The sequence below is a fragment of the Argiope bruennichi genome, chromosome 6 (assembly GCF_947563725.1).
Source record: "Argiope bruennichi chromosome 6, qqArgBrue1.1, whole genome shotgun sequence".
Lineage (NCBI taxonomy): Eukaryota > Metazoa > Arthropoda > Arachnida > Araneae > Araneidae > Argiope > Argiope bruennichi.
The window spans coordinates 35,366,218-35,384,519 of record NC_079156.1 but is presented as its reverse complement, the minus strand read 5'-3'; the positions used below and the strand labels follow the sequence as shown (position 1 = coordinate 35,384,519).

At 27.5% G+C, this 18,302-nt stretch overlaps 1 protein-coding gene across 2 annotated transcripts in view; it reads left to right on the top strand.

Annotated features, from left to right (window-relative positions):
- Nucleotides 1–8,693, top strand: part of LOC129972425 (uncharacterized) — a 38,071-nt gene extending 29,378 nt beyond the window's left edge. For both annotated transcript variants that reach the window (XM_056086561.1, XM_056086562.1), the window contains one exon: nucleotides 3,002–8,693. In XM_056086561.1, coding sequence (XP_055942536.1) covers nucleotides 3,017–4,144 — 1,128 coding nt within the window. In that variant the 5' untranslated portion in view covers nucleotides 3,002–3,016 and the 3' untranslated portion in view covers nucleotides 4,145–8,693. The remainder of the gene's footprint in view (nucleotides 1–3,001) is intronic.
- Nucleotides 8,694–18,302: the final 9,609 nt, after the last annotated feature.

The following is an 18,302-nucleotide window of genomic DNA, read 5'->3' as shown; positions in this document are numbered from 1 at the left end:
ATATCCTTCCTTTTTGTTCCTACAAACTTTTTTTTGTATATTTCGTATACGATTGCAGTGGGAATAATCTCCATTAAAAGTTTCATCGTCCTTCATAAGTATAAATTGCAGGGAAAAGTCTGCGAATGCCTTGCATGATATTGGCGAACGATAGTTGCAAATATAGATCTTTGGCTTGAATCTATTATTTTTACTAATTCTATCGTGAAAATATGTATTTCGTACAACTTTTTACCTGCTGACTGTTACCAAAATTTGACATAAAAAATTAACACAATAATATACCGAATTTTATTAAATAATTGCTTTTATGAGTTATTGTATTTACATCTCCGCTGAATTTCCAACCGACAGACAGTCAATCATTTGTTAGATTTCATTTAAAATTTGATAAATATCTGAATTTTAGACGCTGAACCTGTATACAAAATTTAATCGCTATATTTTGTACTTATCAAATTCACTTGTAATCGGACAGTCAGACTCTCCATGGATGGATTTCGTTCAAAATTTGACAAAAATTTATAATTTCATCGTGATACCATATACCAAATTTTAGCTATCTAAGTCTAAATCGTTTTAAGTAACCATGTTCAAAATTAGACACACTGATAATAAACAAAAATGGATTTTTCGGATTCAAGAAGGTCTGAAACGTGGAGATTCGGCAAAATTTTGAGTTCGAATTTTTTGAAGACTGCAGTCCTTTCATTTATATTTCGTATACGCGAAAGTAAAAATATATTATAACTATTGCTTTTACTACTACAGGTCTCTTCTAATTTAATTTATAAGTTCTTTGAGGAAATGGAGATGCAAATTTGTAATGTTGTCCGTCATTCTTGTTAAAAATGCTAATATTTTTTTTTCTTCAAGTTCTTCAAAACATAGTACTGTGAACAAATTTTTGTTCTCTTTCGCTTATATTACATCTAAATAGTATTACTTGATTAAAAATTCTTTTTTTTTTTCTGTTACAAAAAGACCAGTTTTATTGAGCATTTACTGGACCGATTTTTTTTTTTTTACCGATTTTACTGGAAGCAGAAATAGGGCAATGAATTTCGTCGGAAGAAATTTACTTTTTTATCTTTATAATAGAAATCTAAGCTTTATGAAACATAAAACGAGAGGTAGCATGAAATATTTTATAACTGTGAACAATATATATTTTATAAATTTATGATTGTAAAATTTTGTGCGGTCTTTATTTATAATTTTTCTTATAATATTACAGATGATGAATATTAGTTTTAACATTTTAAGTGAATTAACAGTACGGTCGAAGGAAGAATAAATCAATTGTCACTTCACGATATATATATATATAGTTTTTTATTAAAAACTCCATTTATAATGGCGATAAATTAAATGAAATTACCGAAAAACTCTTCTGAAAAAAGAATTTTAAACAGTAATTTAAGTAGAACCATTTTTTAAAGTTAATTCTTTAAGGAAAATATTCTAGCTCTTTAAAACAGTAAAAATGAAATCAAAACATTTTCTTCCGAAAGTGTTAGAAATTCAGTAGAATATATTTTTTTAAAAAGCACGCATCCAATGATAGTGACCGGAAATATGCACTTGTGTTTTTCCTCTTCGAATAATAATACTTTGCGGTTCACCAAAGATTTTCTTTGAATTATGTGTGTTATCTTCTGTAGGTCAAGAGCCAGTCAGCAATTTCTAGAAAAATTTAGAACTTCAGTAATGACCTCATTAAGATACCTGTCTACAACCGCAGAACTTTTTATTCTGTCAAAAAGTATTACTCCTTTACATTAGTGGCCATATAATTTTTAATAATATTTGCTTTAACATTTTAGGATATATTATTATAGACAATATTAATAAGTTTAGAATTCTTTAATGACAAGGAATTTTTAAGAAAAATTTGGGAGATTATGGCCGAAATATTCTGATGAAGATAATTTTTTGATTGTTAAGAAAGTACAAACTTTTGAACTAAGAAAATCTCGGGAAATAGTTTATATTCATAAATACTTTATTGTATAAGATATGCTCTCTTTTCTCATTTTTTTTACTGTAAAAATAATATTAAAAATGCATTACGTTTTTATTTTCATGATAAATTATTGGCTATTTTATGCCATTAGAGTATATATTGACATAACACATCAACATAAATCATTTTTAATTCGTGTTAGTTTTTTGGCAGATCCATGGCTAATATTTTTTGTAACGGATATTGAATTTAGTTACAATAATTAAAACTTCAGTAAAATTAAAAACAGCAAGTATTTTTTGTAGTTTGAGTCAAGTAAAAATGAGTTAAGCAGAACCAGAGCGATTATGAATAATTTTAGAATTCTCTTGAGCCGTGATTGCTATAAAGTGAAAAAAAATTTCAAACACTACAAACAAAAAATTATTTTGTTGAGATTTTTTATCGCGAATGAATAATTCGATTTGGTAATGAGAGAAAACTGATTTTTGTTAGGAATTCGGTTCAATTATTATGGCTTCATATATAATTAACAGTTATTCAGTTACTGCTATAAATGTAATTAATTATCTTACTTTATTTTTTTTTAAATTTATGCGTTTGATTTTTAAAAAGCCATTAATTTGAAAAGCTTGAATATGAAATAAAAAAATGCAGTCCATTGAATTTCATTTATTTGGATCGATTATAAGGCATAACAAAATTTGTTTACATTTTGTTCAATTGATATGAAAGATTAATATTAATTTTTTTAATGCTGAGAAAGATTAATTTTCATTTTCTTTTTCTTGTTGTTTCAACCTAAGGTGGTTTTTAAAAAAATTGATTTTTTTTTATCTAAGTAGTGCATGAAAACCTGCTTAATCTTTGGAATTTTTCTATTTCAGTTTAAACAATTTAAATTTCATTTAAACATATGGCTCTGAAAATTGAAAATTTTCAATTTTTTATTAAACTAACTTTAAAATTCAATAATATTTATGAAAAATATTCAATAACAATATTCTTTATTAATAAATGAATTTTTTTTCCTAGGTTTTGCTATTTGAAATGAAGACGAAGCCCTACCCGAAGGGTCGGTGGGATAATCTCATCTACGCTTTGCTTATCTCACTTCACTTCTCCGTGATTCTGTGCCGACCCGCGAGTCATGCTACTGGCGCCAAGTCACTCACAAACTTTGATTCATCGATCTCATCAGCTAAAGAACGCTCCGCAACGATTCATCATAATCCTCATCACCCAGCATCTAATTCCATACATTCCACACAGGATCTGAAAACAGACTCCATGGCTAAATTTGGCGAGAAAGACTCAAAATCCGCCAACTTTCTCATTCCCTCTTACTTGAATGACGTTTCCCAGAGAAGGGACAACAGTGCCGGAAACGATCTCATGAAAGTTCCGTTAGAGAACGCGGATTCGTTTCAAGTCAATGGTAATCATTATGGGACTGCTGGCGGCAGCCGTCTCATTCAAGGGACAAACGTATTTTTGAATCGTGACCAACACCACGACGTCATCGATGGCTCTGAAGAGGTTTACGAGGATACTGCTCGTCTTCAGACGTCATCAGTGATGGATAAGAATGAAGTGGCACCGCTCATTGATGAATCCACGCCAAACCGGAACTTGAGCCGGAAACGACGTCAACCTTTGGACACGCAGAAAGGATCCCATCGCTGGCGTCGTAAGAGGAGGAGGAGACACAGGCTCCTACTTCGCTCCAGGAACTACTTGAATCCTGGAGACTCCTCAGGTGGCCGTGACCGCTTCCTCCTTAAGGCAGACGGTCCGGGACAAGTGATCTTTGGCGCAGACGAGGTTAAGAAGGACTGGTGCAGAACAATCCCTTTTAATCAAACTGTCACATCAGGTAGGTGTAAACCCAAAGTGGTCAGGAACAATCTCTGCTATGGACAGTGTAATTCGTTTTTCATCCCTCAGTCGGAAAGGACCAGCAATAAGGTAGCATTTCAATCTTGCGCCAATTGCAAACCACAGAGGCTGAGGTGGGTGAATGTCACTCTTTCCTGTCCTGGCCAAAATCCACCGAAAGTTCAAACGACTATTCTCAAAGTTGAATCTTGCCGATGTATCGCTGCCGAGAGAGATGAAGTGAAACAAGGTATGAGATACCAGCGTAAAAAGTCAAAATCCAATTATGCTTCCCAATGATATAGAAACACTTGCCGCTTTATATGCCAAAGAATAGATGGTGCTTATTTATTGTGTGAAAGAAACTTCATTTTTAATAAGGAAGGAAAGCTTTTGGATTATCAGTATCCATTCTCTTATCCCAATACACATTTATCATTGTTTCATTTGAAAATAAAATAAAGCAAAGTCATTCGTGAAAGTTTATGAAAGAAACGTAGTGGAAAGAAAATCATATTTTCTCAAGAATTGCATAATGTTTATAAAATTAAAAAAAAAAAAGATTATTTCATTTTTAAATTTATTTTCAGTGCTTTGAAATTCATATACTTTATTATGGTAATAAATAATACCAAATTATCGTTTCACTAATGAAGACCTTGAAGGGTAGAACCTGTTAAACGTCTCAAGGCTAGATGTTTTGTTGTACCATGTAGTTGCATTGCTGCGTTCACATTACAATGACTGTTTAATTATTAGTATTAACGGACGTACTAATAAAAAACAAAGGCACATTCATTTAAAATCATTTAAATAATGAAATTTATAATAAATAAATAACGTCGAATCAATTTCATAATATTCATGTAACACAAGCAGATTAATAATTGTTATTAAAATAAAAAATATATTATGTAATATATTTCGATAAAAGTATACATCAATTAAAAATTCAGCATGTACATTCATTTTGTAAAATATTTTCACTTGACTTATTTTATTCATTAGAATATAATCTATAATAGTCCATATCCATATAATTAAAAAAAAATTCCCAGTAACGCAATTTGCTTTACATATTACAAATTAGACTAATGGAAACCTTACCAATAATTATTCTTTATTTCTATTTAGCAATTGATAGTATTTTTAATTTTTTGAAAATATTCTTAAATTATTTGTTTTCTCTACATGAGAGTTATTTATGCGTATGTTTTTTTATTTCAAATTCCCAATTTGAGGTCTCTTGTTCTATTGTGTATTTCTTAAGTTAAGTAAATTTAAATAAGGAGGTCTACCGATATAATTTAACAATTTTCAAGTGCTTTTAACAACTTTCTAGAAACGATAAATACGATTTCCATTTTCCAAATCCTAACCAACAGGTGTTTTTAAAAAAATCGAGATTATAAGCGTTTCCTTTAATCAGATCTCTCTAGCAACTTTTTTTTTGTCTTAGCCGCTTTATAATCTGAATGAAAACAATGTTTGTTTACAATGTTCCACAAACCAAATGGCCGGAGCGGCGTCGCTTTGACCGCTCTTAGCACGGAATTGCAACACAAAAGCGACGCGTGCTCGCAATCTCGCATCAATACTTATTTATCTCGACTTGGTACTTATCTGTTACCCGTTCTAAGATTTGGGAAATGGAATCGCGGTATTTTACACCTATGGTTTAGAGTCTACCGGCGAACTACAATAGAATTGAGGTGACGTGTTGCCTTGCTGAAAGCGAGGTAAATAAGATAAAAGATCTCTTTCTATTTTTTCTTTGAAGACAAGGCTTTTGTTCGCATCAAATCTAATGTTGATACGAACTTAAGTGGGATGATAATCAAGTAAAATCAGTGTGGCGTCCTTTGCAAGATAATGAGCCGAGATAGCAACAAGACAAAATACCTTGCAAAAAAAATTACGGTCGTGTCTACGGAATGCATTATCTTCTTTCCGCTGTGTTCTGGATTTTATTGGAAATTTTTATAGGCTTAATATGTAGAAAAAAGAATTAAAACGAAAAAGTATTTCATAATATTTTTTTATCAAAGTTTACCCCATCATGAAAGTTTCAAATTTGTTCTTGCAGCACTAAAAATCAACTTTAGAAAGCAGTTTAAACAGTTTTACCAGAAGAAAAATTTTACTGAATTTTACAGAATTTTTCTCCCTATATATTCTGAATTTCATTGCAATTTTTTTGTAAGGATTAATCAAGTAAAAATATAATTCAACAGTTTTCTTTTATAAAACAATTTGAAGCTATTTCTTTGAAAACTCGTGAGAAAAACTACCAAGTTGTATCCAACAGTATTTCAGATTTGTTAGCGAAATAATCAAAACAAAATTATTATTTTCTCTAAATACAACTGATTATATTACCAAAAAAAGATATATTTTCTCTGGTAGGTGACAAAGCTTTGTATTCAAAGAAAAGAAAATATTTGAATACTTAAATTTGAAAAAATTTAAAAATTTAAATTTAAAATCAAAAGAATAATATATACATGCCATTATTTTAATTTATTTAAAAAAGACTGTTTTCAGTATTATTTAGCAGAAATGATATTTTGAAAGTAAATAATAAACTTGAATGGTACATTCCATCATAACATTTTGCATCGCATGTGAAGTTAATAAATTAACTCTTTACATATGAATATTTGATAAAGGTTTATTTGTCCTTTTTAGACTTTTTATTAATTACCATTGCCCTATTTGTCATTGAAAAGAAAGCTTAAAACATAAAATTGAAAATTATTTCATTTCCAAAAATAAAATTTAACGAATAAACGCAGTTATATTAAACACATTTTGAGACATAGATATTTTTGCCAAACAATAAAAATTATAATGCGACTTCGTAATTAATTATTTTCCGAAAATAGAAATGAAGTTTGTTGCACAACGATTGGAACCTGATATATTCTGATTCCAATTAACCGTGTGCACTCAGGGACAAGTTGCATTAGCAAATCTGATATCTGTAAAATTGCAATTATTTCCCAATCCAATTAATTGTAAAAAAGCTTAAATGATACTGTCAGAAAATAATTTTCAAAAAGAAACCTTCCTATTCAACAAATTGATTTTATGTAAATAATCTAACATTAGTTTCTTTTATTCGAAATGCATTTACCCTTTAAGTACCGACTAAAAAAATCTAAAAAATACTAAATTTATTATTGAATAAAGTTAAATAAAAATTTTATTGACGTACTGAATTCGTCATCCATAATTTGGCAAAATGGTTTAAAGACGAGTCTTGGCCGTCAAATGTATCCAAGTGTTAAACTTATAATCAATGCATTTCGACAAAGTTTTTTTTATTTAATTTCACACTCCATTTTGTGGTTTAAAATTAATTTATGAATTTCCAAATTTACTGTTTACAATTTTTCAAAACTCTAACAGTATTTTTTCATCCATACAGTCCCAAAGTGTTTTATAGAATGCAATATTTTAAATAAAAATTAACTCTTTGGTCGTAATATCAAAAGATAAAAATAGAGACCTTCAAATAGATGTACTTGAAACTGCTCATAGACATTTTTGAGTCTATTAGCCTTTTATCTCATTAAATTATTTCGCTCGGTCGAAATTGAGCAAAATTTCTTTGATATACTTTGATAATGATAATGAGCTTGAAAAATATGTAATGGATTTTATCTATGATCACATTGATAAACTATAATTTTTATAATACGTTTTGAAAATATCTGACTTTTAGCAAATAAATATCATTCATTTTTCTCATCATTTGGAATCTCTTGATTTGTTCTAACCGTTTTGTGTCATCTGTGAAGTTTCGGATTAGTACACGCTCATACTTTTCATGGACCATTTGCATGAACCTAAAGCCTAAAATTATTTTGATGATATTAGATAATTCCTGATAAAGGAACATTTCTAAAACCATGTTTTATTTTTTTATTTATATTAATTTTTTTCATATGAATGTTAGTAATTAAAATTTTTAAAAAGGAAATAAATTCATGAATTGTGAAATTTTTTTTTAATAAGTCAATGAAATATTACTTCAGTTAAACATTTACATTTATTTTTATTCATTTATTTCTTCTACTATCAATACGCATTGACAAAAGTAAAATAAGTATCACTTTTAAATTTTATATTTTTCAACAAACTTCATTAGCGCAATTTTTTTCTAAAACAAGCTGCAAAAATTTGATGGCGGTCTTTTTTAAAGTATTATGACAAATATTAATAAGCCTTGATAACTTGAAAAATTTTCGCATAGAATGTCCAGTTACTTGCTATGTGCATTTGATTTTTATTACTAGTTTTCAGCTTTTGAAACTGGTAGAGAAACATATTGATGGAGGTCTTTATATTAAAAATCATATTTTCTGACAGAGTGCAGAAAATAAATAGATTTTTAGTATAAATTTTATAAAGCATATATGAAATGCGATAATTTCATAATGATATTTTTTTTCCATTTTGAGTCATATTAATGGAAATTTTCTATGCATAAAGTTATCATTGATCGTCATTTTTAAGAATTGACCCATTTCTGTTTTTTGATAAAAGGAATTTTCCTTTTTTAATGGTTATGAAAATATATACTGCATATATTTCATAATAATTTCTTACACGAGTTTAAATATATTTTGCGTATTAGTTATCTCAATCACTTTTCTGAGTTACGTCATGTGACAAGAGTATTGTGAGAAAAGAATTTTTTTTTTGTAGTATGTATGTTTTCTCATACACTTCAAATATTTTTATTGTAAAATATATTGAAGGCAAATATGATTATTTTTGTATTGGAATTTATTTCAAAATTTTATGTCATTCATCATCATGCTCATATGAATTGTAAATATTTTGTACAGTGCCAAATGTAAAATAAACTCTTGATTACTGTATCGCAATGTTTGTAGCATTTTAATTTACTACAAAAGATATTCTATTATGTTTTCTGTATGCGTTCTGAACATTCGTTTGAAAAGCTCTATACAAAAAACGTTTGATCTAGAATTACCAAATTTATCACGCAGTTACTTCTTTGTTGAATAATAAGTACTCAATAAAAAAAAGCAAAGTTTTACTTGGAATTTTAGTTAAAAATTAATCGAAATGCTAAAGTTTTCCCTAATTAATTTTGGTTTATATTATTACACAAGGACAATTTTTACATTACCTTAAAATTTAAGAAAGTTGTCTTTCATAGAAATATTATTTTATCTTTTGAAACTTTAATAAATCCTTAAAAATATTTTAAATATATTTTAAAACAATATTTTTTATTCTTTTTATTTTAACTGCTTTTATACACATGCTCCTCTCGGTGATGTTAAATGCGTTTGTTTGTACGCACATTTTCATTAATGTAACATATCGAACTTAAATTTTATCTAAACACTATAATGTTTTTAGATTTGCATACGTATGGTAAGTTTATTGATAGTTAAAAATCCATTACTCATAAAATGTAATGCTTTACTGAATAGTGCATTAAAATTCGTTCCAAAATTCGGTACCTAGTTACTTATTAAATGGTAAATACTAAAGAGAAAGGATATTACAATTTTTTTTTATTTCATTTTAAATTTATTAAAAGAATCAATAGAAATTTAATTTACTTTTTTAATATTTTGGAATATATTACCACCCCAAAATCGTTTTCACATCATTTAAAAATAAAAAAATGAAGTCTTCAGTAATTGCAGTTTTAATGTTTTGCAATCTTTTTTTCTAATTACAGTGGATTTTTCAAAATTAATTTAAAACTCAATTTCCATTTTTAAAAATAATCAAAAAATTTGTCTTTATTAACATGATTAAATTTTTAGTTTCACATTCCTTTTATAAACAAAGTTATGAAAAAGTCTCTGCCACAAATTGTAAAACTTGATACAATCAATACCGAAGTATAAAGCCTGAATAAAGCATTGACATCTCCCATGTTTTTAGAAATACGAAATATAAGGATTTTTATCCAACACTTAAATTATGACATATCAATAACTTAGGTAAGCAGCAAAAAATATAAAATACAATTCTTTGAAATTTAAATTACAGGAATAAAATATGTATATGGAGTAAAGCATTTTATATTAGAATAAAAATAATAGAAAATCCATTTTGAGAAGATATTAAGTCATCAGTAATAATACAAAACGAACAAATGACATCTAAGCGCAAATAAAAAGATTTCTCACTATTATCATTATAATTTCTTCAAAGCTTATCATTATTTTTGTCCATCTTTCTAATTTTTCAATTATAAAATGTAAATTATGTTTGATGATAAAACAGATAAAATTTCCAAAACTCTTAGATTAACTATTATAACACAAAATACTTGTTACAAAGAGTAATAAAGGATATTAGTAAAATATATCAAATAATGCCGAAAACCAATTAAATAAAATTTTCAATTCATAAAATTACTACGTAAAAATTCACAACGTAATACTTAGAAATAACCTTACTTAGTCCTGTTATCAAACGCTGATATACTAATCATCTGGTCGATCAAAAAATAGATGGAAGGGTAAAAGAAAAACACTCCCCCCCCCCACTATTTCGGAAATATTTTAATCTGATTGCAGACTTCTTTTTTTTCTGGGTACAAAATACTCCTTAATTTTTTGTTAAGCAAAGCCTGCGGAATTACAGGCGTCGCTAAATATAGAAATAAAAGCTTGACATTAGCAATATTTCCAGATTAATACATCATGATTTGACTTAAAATAGCAAAACCTGGTATATGGTACCTTAATATGAAGCTGTAATTGACTTTAAATCCGTCAGTTGGAAGATTCATAATCGCGCCTGAATCCTTAAATATTTTGATTATTTATCTTCGAATGTCTGTGTTATGCGCGTTATTTTGCGTATATTTCTATGATATATTTCTGTTTAAATTGTGTAAGATTATCAAAATAGGCCCCTGCTGCATAAAAAATTTAAATGACATTCTACTAATAAAGCAATTTAAATCAGTTTATTAATTTGCTATAATTTATTAGAAACATCGTTTTACGACCCTTATATTTTATGAAGAAATGTTACAGAATAGAGTATGCAGACTTTCCCAAATTTAACAGAACAAACAAATAATTTAAAAAAATTCTGGTTTAATGAAAAGAAAGGGCTAGATCATGAATGTCTATAATGTAAACAACTATAAATGTTTTATTTGTCAATAAAAAAAATCGGCAAACAAGAAAGAGAGTTGTGCATAAAATTAATGTACAAAAGTTCGTCATTTGTTTAAAAATCATCTATTATGTTGCAATAATTTATCAGGAACTTTAACTTATGAACTTTATAATTCATTAAAAAATCCTGTAGGAAAATGTAAGCTGAATTTCCCAAATTTAAGAGAATATCAACAAAATAATTTTTCCATGGTTTAATAAAGAGGAAATACGAGATACTTCACCAAAATCATTCCATTTATAATTAAAGCAACTAAAAATATCATATTCGCAACAAAAAAATAGAAAGCTAAAAAGATAGTATAGAGAATTATAGTCCTGAAATTCATCACTTATTTAAAAATATATCATATCAAAATATATCAAAAATATCAATTTTTATTACCATTATTATTATATTATATCCATTTATATGATTAATTAAAAATGTTCGTGGACATTCACTTTTATTATGATGCAAAATATCTTGAATGCTATACAATTCAAATTTATTAATCATATCATCATGCATTCAGTTCTACACAGCTCTAATTTTTTTTTTCAAATTATTATGCACTTTAAAATAACGTCTAAGCTATTCGCTGAATATTTTTATTTCTTTTCTACCGTCAAAGAAAATGTTAGTTTTTTTAAATTTAATTTACTGGTTGTTAATTTCACTAGGAAGGTTCAGCTTAACAAAGGAAAAAAATCAAATGGTTTATATTTTGTAGTACATTAAAGCCAGCAATGTTGTGGGTCAGATATTACTAAAAATAACTGAATGGAAGCTATCAATCCCATTCAGCTATTTTAAAAAAAACGCTATATTTATAAAGTGGTTTCGAAAATTTCTTCTTAGTATTGAAGGCAATGTAATTTTTTAAAATTAATTTTTTTCTATTAATATTGATGAGTCTGAGAAGAAAAGAACATGATATAAATATTTGCTTGGTTTCAAATGAAGCCTAAATGGATATTTTAGGGAGCCTTAAAGAACGATCATAAAAATAGTGTTTATTTATTTCTCTGGAAAGGTTACGAAAATTAAATTTGATCCTTGAAAAGTAATTTTTCAAGGATAATAACACATAACATGCATGTTAAATTTTTTCATTAAATTTGAATATTCTAAATGAAAAAAAAATTAAAATATGTTAGGTAAAATTCAGAAGGAATTCAATGCATTTTGTATTGTTAAACTGTTTCCCCATATTAAATCAAATAAAAAATTACTTCATATTGTTATTTATACAACTTTGTTCTTAAAGTAATTGGTTAATCTTTTTCTAATTAAAGAATAAAGATTTCTTTTTCTTTTACAAACAATAATTATATATCCAAAGAAATGAATATAGCAAAAAAAAAAGAATTTAAATATCAGAATCGATTAAAATTAAAAGCAAGTATTAAAAAGAACTTACCAAATTCCTCTAGATAAAAAAATCGGATGGTATGCAAAATTTTCGACCATTTATAAAAAAGGAGAAAGAAGATCCCAACAATTTTAATTTTCTTGCATGATTTATATAGTTTGCATTATATATGGCGCGCCTTCTTTAAAGTTAGCATTCTAAATTAATTTTAAACAAATAAAGAAGAGAAGAAATAAGCACAAACGATTTTTATAAAATGTATAAAATAATAATTACAGATGTTGCCAGTTAGAATTTACCTTGTTTGAAAAAAAAAAATATTTAAATATTTTAGCAGATAATGTTAATTTCTTAAATTGGGCGAATCTTCTACAGACGATTTTTATTTATTTTTCATTATAGCTTTAATATAGCTTTCATTATAGCTTGTTGGTAATTGAAAATATTTTATTATTATCAATACTTTGAAGGAATATATACTAATTTTTTGTTAATTTAATAAATAATTACATATGTTCTTAGCAAACTATATTATTTTATTATTACAAAAAAAAAAATAGATGGAAATAAGGGAACGAATTTTGTTTAAGAGAGAATGCGTGGGTTCAGTAATTTTGATTTAACTTCTTATCCCGCTTTTTCCTTGATTATGAACGTAATTCATTATTCTTAAATGATTAAATTTTAGATATTTCAATTAGAAGGATATATAATTTCATTTCCAAAACAATAAATTATTAGTTCATATGGTAAAAGCCGATGCAATGTTGTGACTTGAGATTAGTGTTTTAAAATGGAATAAGCTGCAGCTTATCACAGAAATATCATGTTGAAAGATCAGAAATTATTTAGATAAAAAAAACATGCTTCCATTAGTAATAAAGTACAGTTTTTTTACGATTTTACTAAATCATGTTTACTTAAAGTGAACATGAAGAACTTTTCTTAAATAGCAAAACGTAAATGTTCATACATGAGGGAATAATTTATAATTTTTTAAATGTTTCAAATATGGAAATAAAAAATTTCCATATATTGCTCCATAAAAATTAAACGTCTCTTGTTCATCTTCAGATCATCCTATGTGGATGAAATGAGTATCGATCGTACATTAATAAAAGCTGACCGCAGGTTCCCTGTTTTGAAAATTGATTGTATTTAATTTTTTTATATAAAACTCAAAAATATCACAATTAAATTTTATATTCGAAATTATATGGGAAATTAAAAAATCCAATATAATGCTAACACATCTGCATTATCGAATAATAAAAACGATTTATTGTTATTTTGGTAATTAGAGATTTTTAGGGTTCATTTTCAATCGGGGAAATCTTCCATTTCATGAAACACCGTGGAAAGCAAAATTTTGATGAAATTATAACTTCAAACACATTTAGAATTTATGCATAGCTGTTTGGATAATTTTTCACACACCAAGTGTAGCTTAGTTTAATTTTGAATTTCATTTGGAATTTTTGCGCTATTTCCATCTATTCCTTCTGTTACCTACATTTGGCAACTCCAGAAAAATTTATAAATTAATAGTAGGTAAAAAAATATATATCAATAACTGTGTCATATTGGAGCTATTAGTTGTTTTGTCCAATAGAATGCCTAAATTAGAGTTTTCTTTGACCCATCTATCCACAAGCATATATATATAAAAAAAATTCAATTATAGCTTAATCTTTCTTATAATAAAGATGAATATGTTTATGGTGGTGTTCTTCAGGGCAGACTCTTTGACCTATAGCCACTAAAGATAACTTTGGGATTGGAAATGTGACTCTCGGATATATTTTTTTAAATTTTGATTAATAAAAAAAATAAGCGAATTTTCGGCATTTTTTTCCCTTATAATATTCGAAAATATTACGGTACAGAAATGATTTTTACATCTTAAAATCCAAAATAATTATCTTTTCAGTGACCGCTATATTTTACTCTATACATATTTTTTCTATATTTAATCGATTTAAAAAATATTTTAAGCGTACTTTCCAACACGAATTCTGAACGAATATTAAACGTATATAAGTGGTAATAAAAAAAAGAAAAATTGTGAAAGCAATATAATTCTGAAAGAACAGCAAAGTTATTGATAAAAATCATTGTTAAAGTTGCAGATTTGTTGATTTGGTTTTTGTTTTACAATCCGAAATAACATAGATATTAATATAAAAAAATGAAGCTCGTAAAATAGTGAAATTAAACTCCTAGCCTTAATGCAAATCATTATTCTCAAAGCAGATTTCAGGAAAGTAAGCAAAATATTTACTTAATTCTATAAAGAATTTGTAAAAGATTTGAATTTATATTTAAAATATTCTATTAATATAAAGAAAAATGTCAAATTTTACTATGTTTCAGGTAAGAATGAAGTTTGTATATTTAAAAGGCTAGAAATAGCAGACTGTATGCATTTTTTTTGCGACTTTTAGGGGAATTTATATAAAATATAGGATATGCATAGTAAAATGAACAGAGCGGCTTAAGGCTTTTTAAATAACATGCATTACATATCTAACAAAATTTGAAGCTTAAAACTATTTTACTGAAAACGCTGTTAAGATCAAGTTATATAAAAAATGTTATTGAAAATTTTAAGCACTATTTATTCTGACTAATTAACTGGTCGCCAAAGGCGGTAAACTTATAATGAAGATAAATACATGTTTGCGTATTGGTGCTCTACATCTCAGACCATTTAACCTAGAGCTACCAAACTTAAAAAAAATATATACTTTGAATGATAAAAAATGTGACTTCGGCTTTTTTAAAATTTTAATTTATTAAAAATTAAGCAAAATTTTGACTTTTTTTCGCTTAATTGTTCTTGATGACTTTTTTTGTGCTTAGCTTTTCGTGATGACCTCCGAAAATATTACTGTATAAAAATTATTCTTGTATTATCTTAAAATGCATAAAATTATTCTTTCAATTATCCAAATTTTTATCATATAAATCAAGTTTCTGTTTTTAAAAAAATATTTTAAACATAGTTTTCAACAATATATTTTATAAAAGATGAAAATAAAATTTTACCTGCATGAGCACGTTACACGTGCATGGGAAAACTCAACTTTTATCAACAGGTTGCTATCACATTAACAAATTTCAAATTAAAATATTAATTTAACTCTTACTGCAAGCTAAACCTAGAAAAATATGAAAGTTCCAGTATGATTCTAATAAGAAAACAATAAATAAAATATGATATTTCCCAGAAAGGTGCAAGGAAAAGGTTTTTGAGCACTTTTAAAATATCTACAGATCGGGTTTAAAATATCTCTAATCGTGTTCCAATACTCAATTTTTAAACAGTAGAATTTTGCGAATCTGTAAAAAAAACTTGCCATATTTAGTAAATGTTTGTTAAAAGGTTACAATTATATAGAACAATAAAGCTCATAATAAGAATATAGCATTTAGTAGAGAAAAATAATATTTGTAGCAAATATCTTGCGAAACAAAAATGTTTTAAATAAAATTGAGCCATTTTTTCCTAAATTTTTCGAACATTCTATACAGAGGGAAGTAAAAAAAATAAATATATTGAACTATTATTATTTTATTTCGAATTTATTTCCTGATAAAATGTCGAGCACAAAGAAAGTTTATACGTATATAAAAATAGAATAAGGCAAACTTTTAGACGATAGGAAAAACAAACATACATATGCGCTCAAACCAGCGTTTTCACTTGTATAAACTTCATACATAATTTTAAAAATTTAGCAGAAAAAAATCGAATCTTGTTTTTTGAAATCAATCAAACTTTGCCTAAGAGACAATACAATAATTATCTAAAGATGAAAGGACTGCTTTGAAATTATCTGAAACTAAATCTCCATTCATTATTGTTATATTAAGACCTTCAAGGGAGTAAATTATTTTTATTTCTCATCGGAACATATGTTTTTTTTTGTTTTTTTTTTCATTTTGTTGTCAGAATACACTGATAATTGATAGCTATATGTGTTTAGGGAACTTTCTAAAATTTATTGACATTAATCATTTTTCCAAATAAATAATTGATAAAACAGAAGTATTGCCAAAAAATGAAATAATGATAATTTAATTCACCTGTGTTCAAAAAAGGTATGTTTTACAATCATAAAAGCATTAGATAAAGTATTGTTTCTTAGTCCTTTTGTTTATTTCACGGAACACTGCTTTCCTTTTTCCTAATTATTTATTTGCCTTGAATTTAAGTAATAGATCCAGATATATAACCATTCATAATTCAGGGATTTCTTTAATATATAAATGGAGCTATTCGGATACATGGGCCTTTTCTACTGCTATTTCATAGATATCATCATCAAATTACTTAGCTTTTAAGGCATCCGAATGACTTACGGCCAATTTGGTTTAGCTTAGTTATATTAACGTACCATTTGAAAGCAACATTAGCCTATTTGGCCCCGACGGATTTAACGTGCAGCAGACCCACTTACACGACGGTTCTTCGGTGGAATCGGGTCTCGAGTCCTTGCGGTTCCAAAGCCGAGACCTTGCCACCAAGACCAACCGCGGCCCAACGGCCAATTTGGACTCGTACGTCTAAAAATATCCCATCTTAACTCTATAAATGTTGAAAGACTCCAAACGTCCAATCAACGAAATCACGTCGGGTACTCGAAGTGCCTGGTATCACTGCAAAATTCACTCCCATTTATTAAGTGCAATTGATTGAAATTTCCAAGCGTGTGCTTTGTTCTTTATAGATGTGTATAGAGAATAAGATTATAAATACTTCAGATATAGCGACACTGTTCAGTCCGAAACACCTTATGCCCTGCCGACTTGCTGTTTTTTATTGATCTACAAACCTCTGCGGAAAATTTCTATTCCGAAGACCATTTTTGAACCCCCACCCCCTCGAAAAAAACCCTGTTATTCTGTATCCGCATCTGGGAGGATCTGACTCAAAATTTAATTCAGATCTCCGCTTTTGATACTGAATCTATGCATTGAATTATATCTACCTCGCTATTTACTTTTCGTAGTTATCGCGTTGATTTGCATTCGGACAGACAGACAAACAAACAAAAATCGATAATAAAGTTGAAAGATTCTTCAAAAATTAATAGAAATTCACGAATTTGGTTAAAAAATCATGTATGTATTGCAAAAATCATTATTGAATTATCTCCTCCCAGAAAGTAACCATAATTCTGAAAGCGTGCTTTTCATTCTTAAGGCGGTCTGCTTCAAAGAGGTAAAAATCTCAATGTCTTTTTATTATTATTTCTGTATGCAATACTTTTTTTCTTTGTGTGCGAGGAATTAAAAGCAATCTTAAACCTAAAGTATTTCGAACTGATTCTCCTTGCAATTCAATAACGAAATTCACTGCAAAACTATTTAAGCTGATTTAACTCTTTGTTCAAGTGTTTGGTATATTTTCATTCAGAGTTATCTACCTTTTGTCTTTAAAACTGCTATATGATCCGAAAGTTAAATTTCCTATTATTGAGTTAATAGTATTAATTTATAGTATTAAATGAGTTAATAGTATTAAATTTATTGTCGCTGGGCCTTCGCGTCAGTGCGTCCCAAGAAACCTGCAGTCACCGGTGTCTTTAAGGGTCGGAAATTTGCAAATGAATTTACGATTTTGTTATTTAATTCTTATTCTATGCATTTGATATGAATCATTAGAAACTTTTCGTCAGTCATTAAGTAAATTTTTCTGATATTTTTTGTTCTTTGATTCTCTTTTTTTCTAATCTCGATGAAGAAAGAAAATGTTTCAAAGCTTATATGTAATCGAGTGAATTTTACTGCAAGTCAAGTTCCTTTCTAAAGCAATTCAGCGTGAGTAGTCTCCATGAAACTCTCTAATAAAGATGCTGTCGTCCTCTCCCGCATAAAATTGTGAACATTGGGGCCGTGAAGGTCACA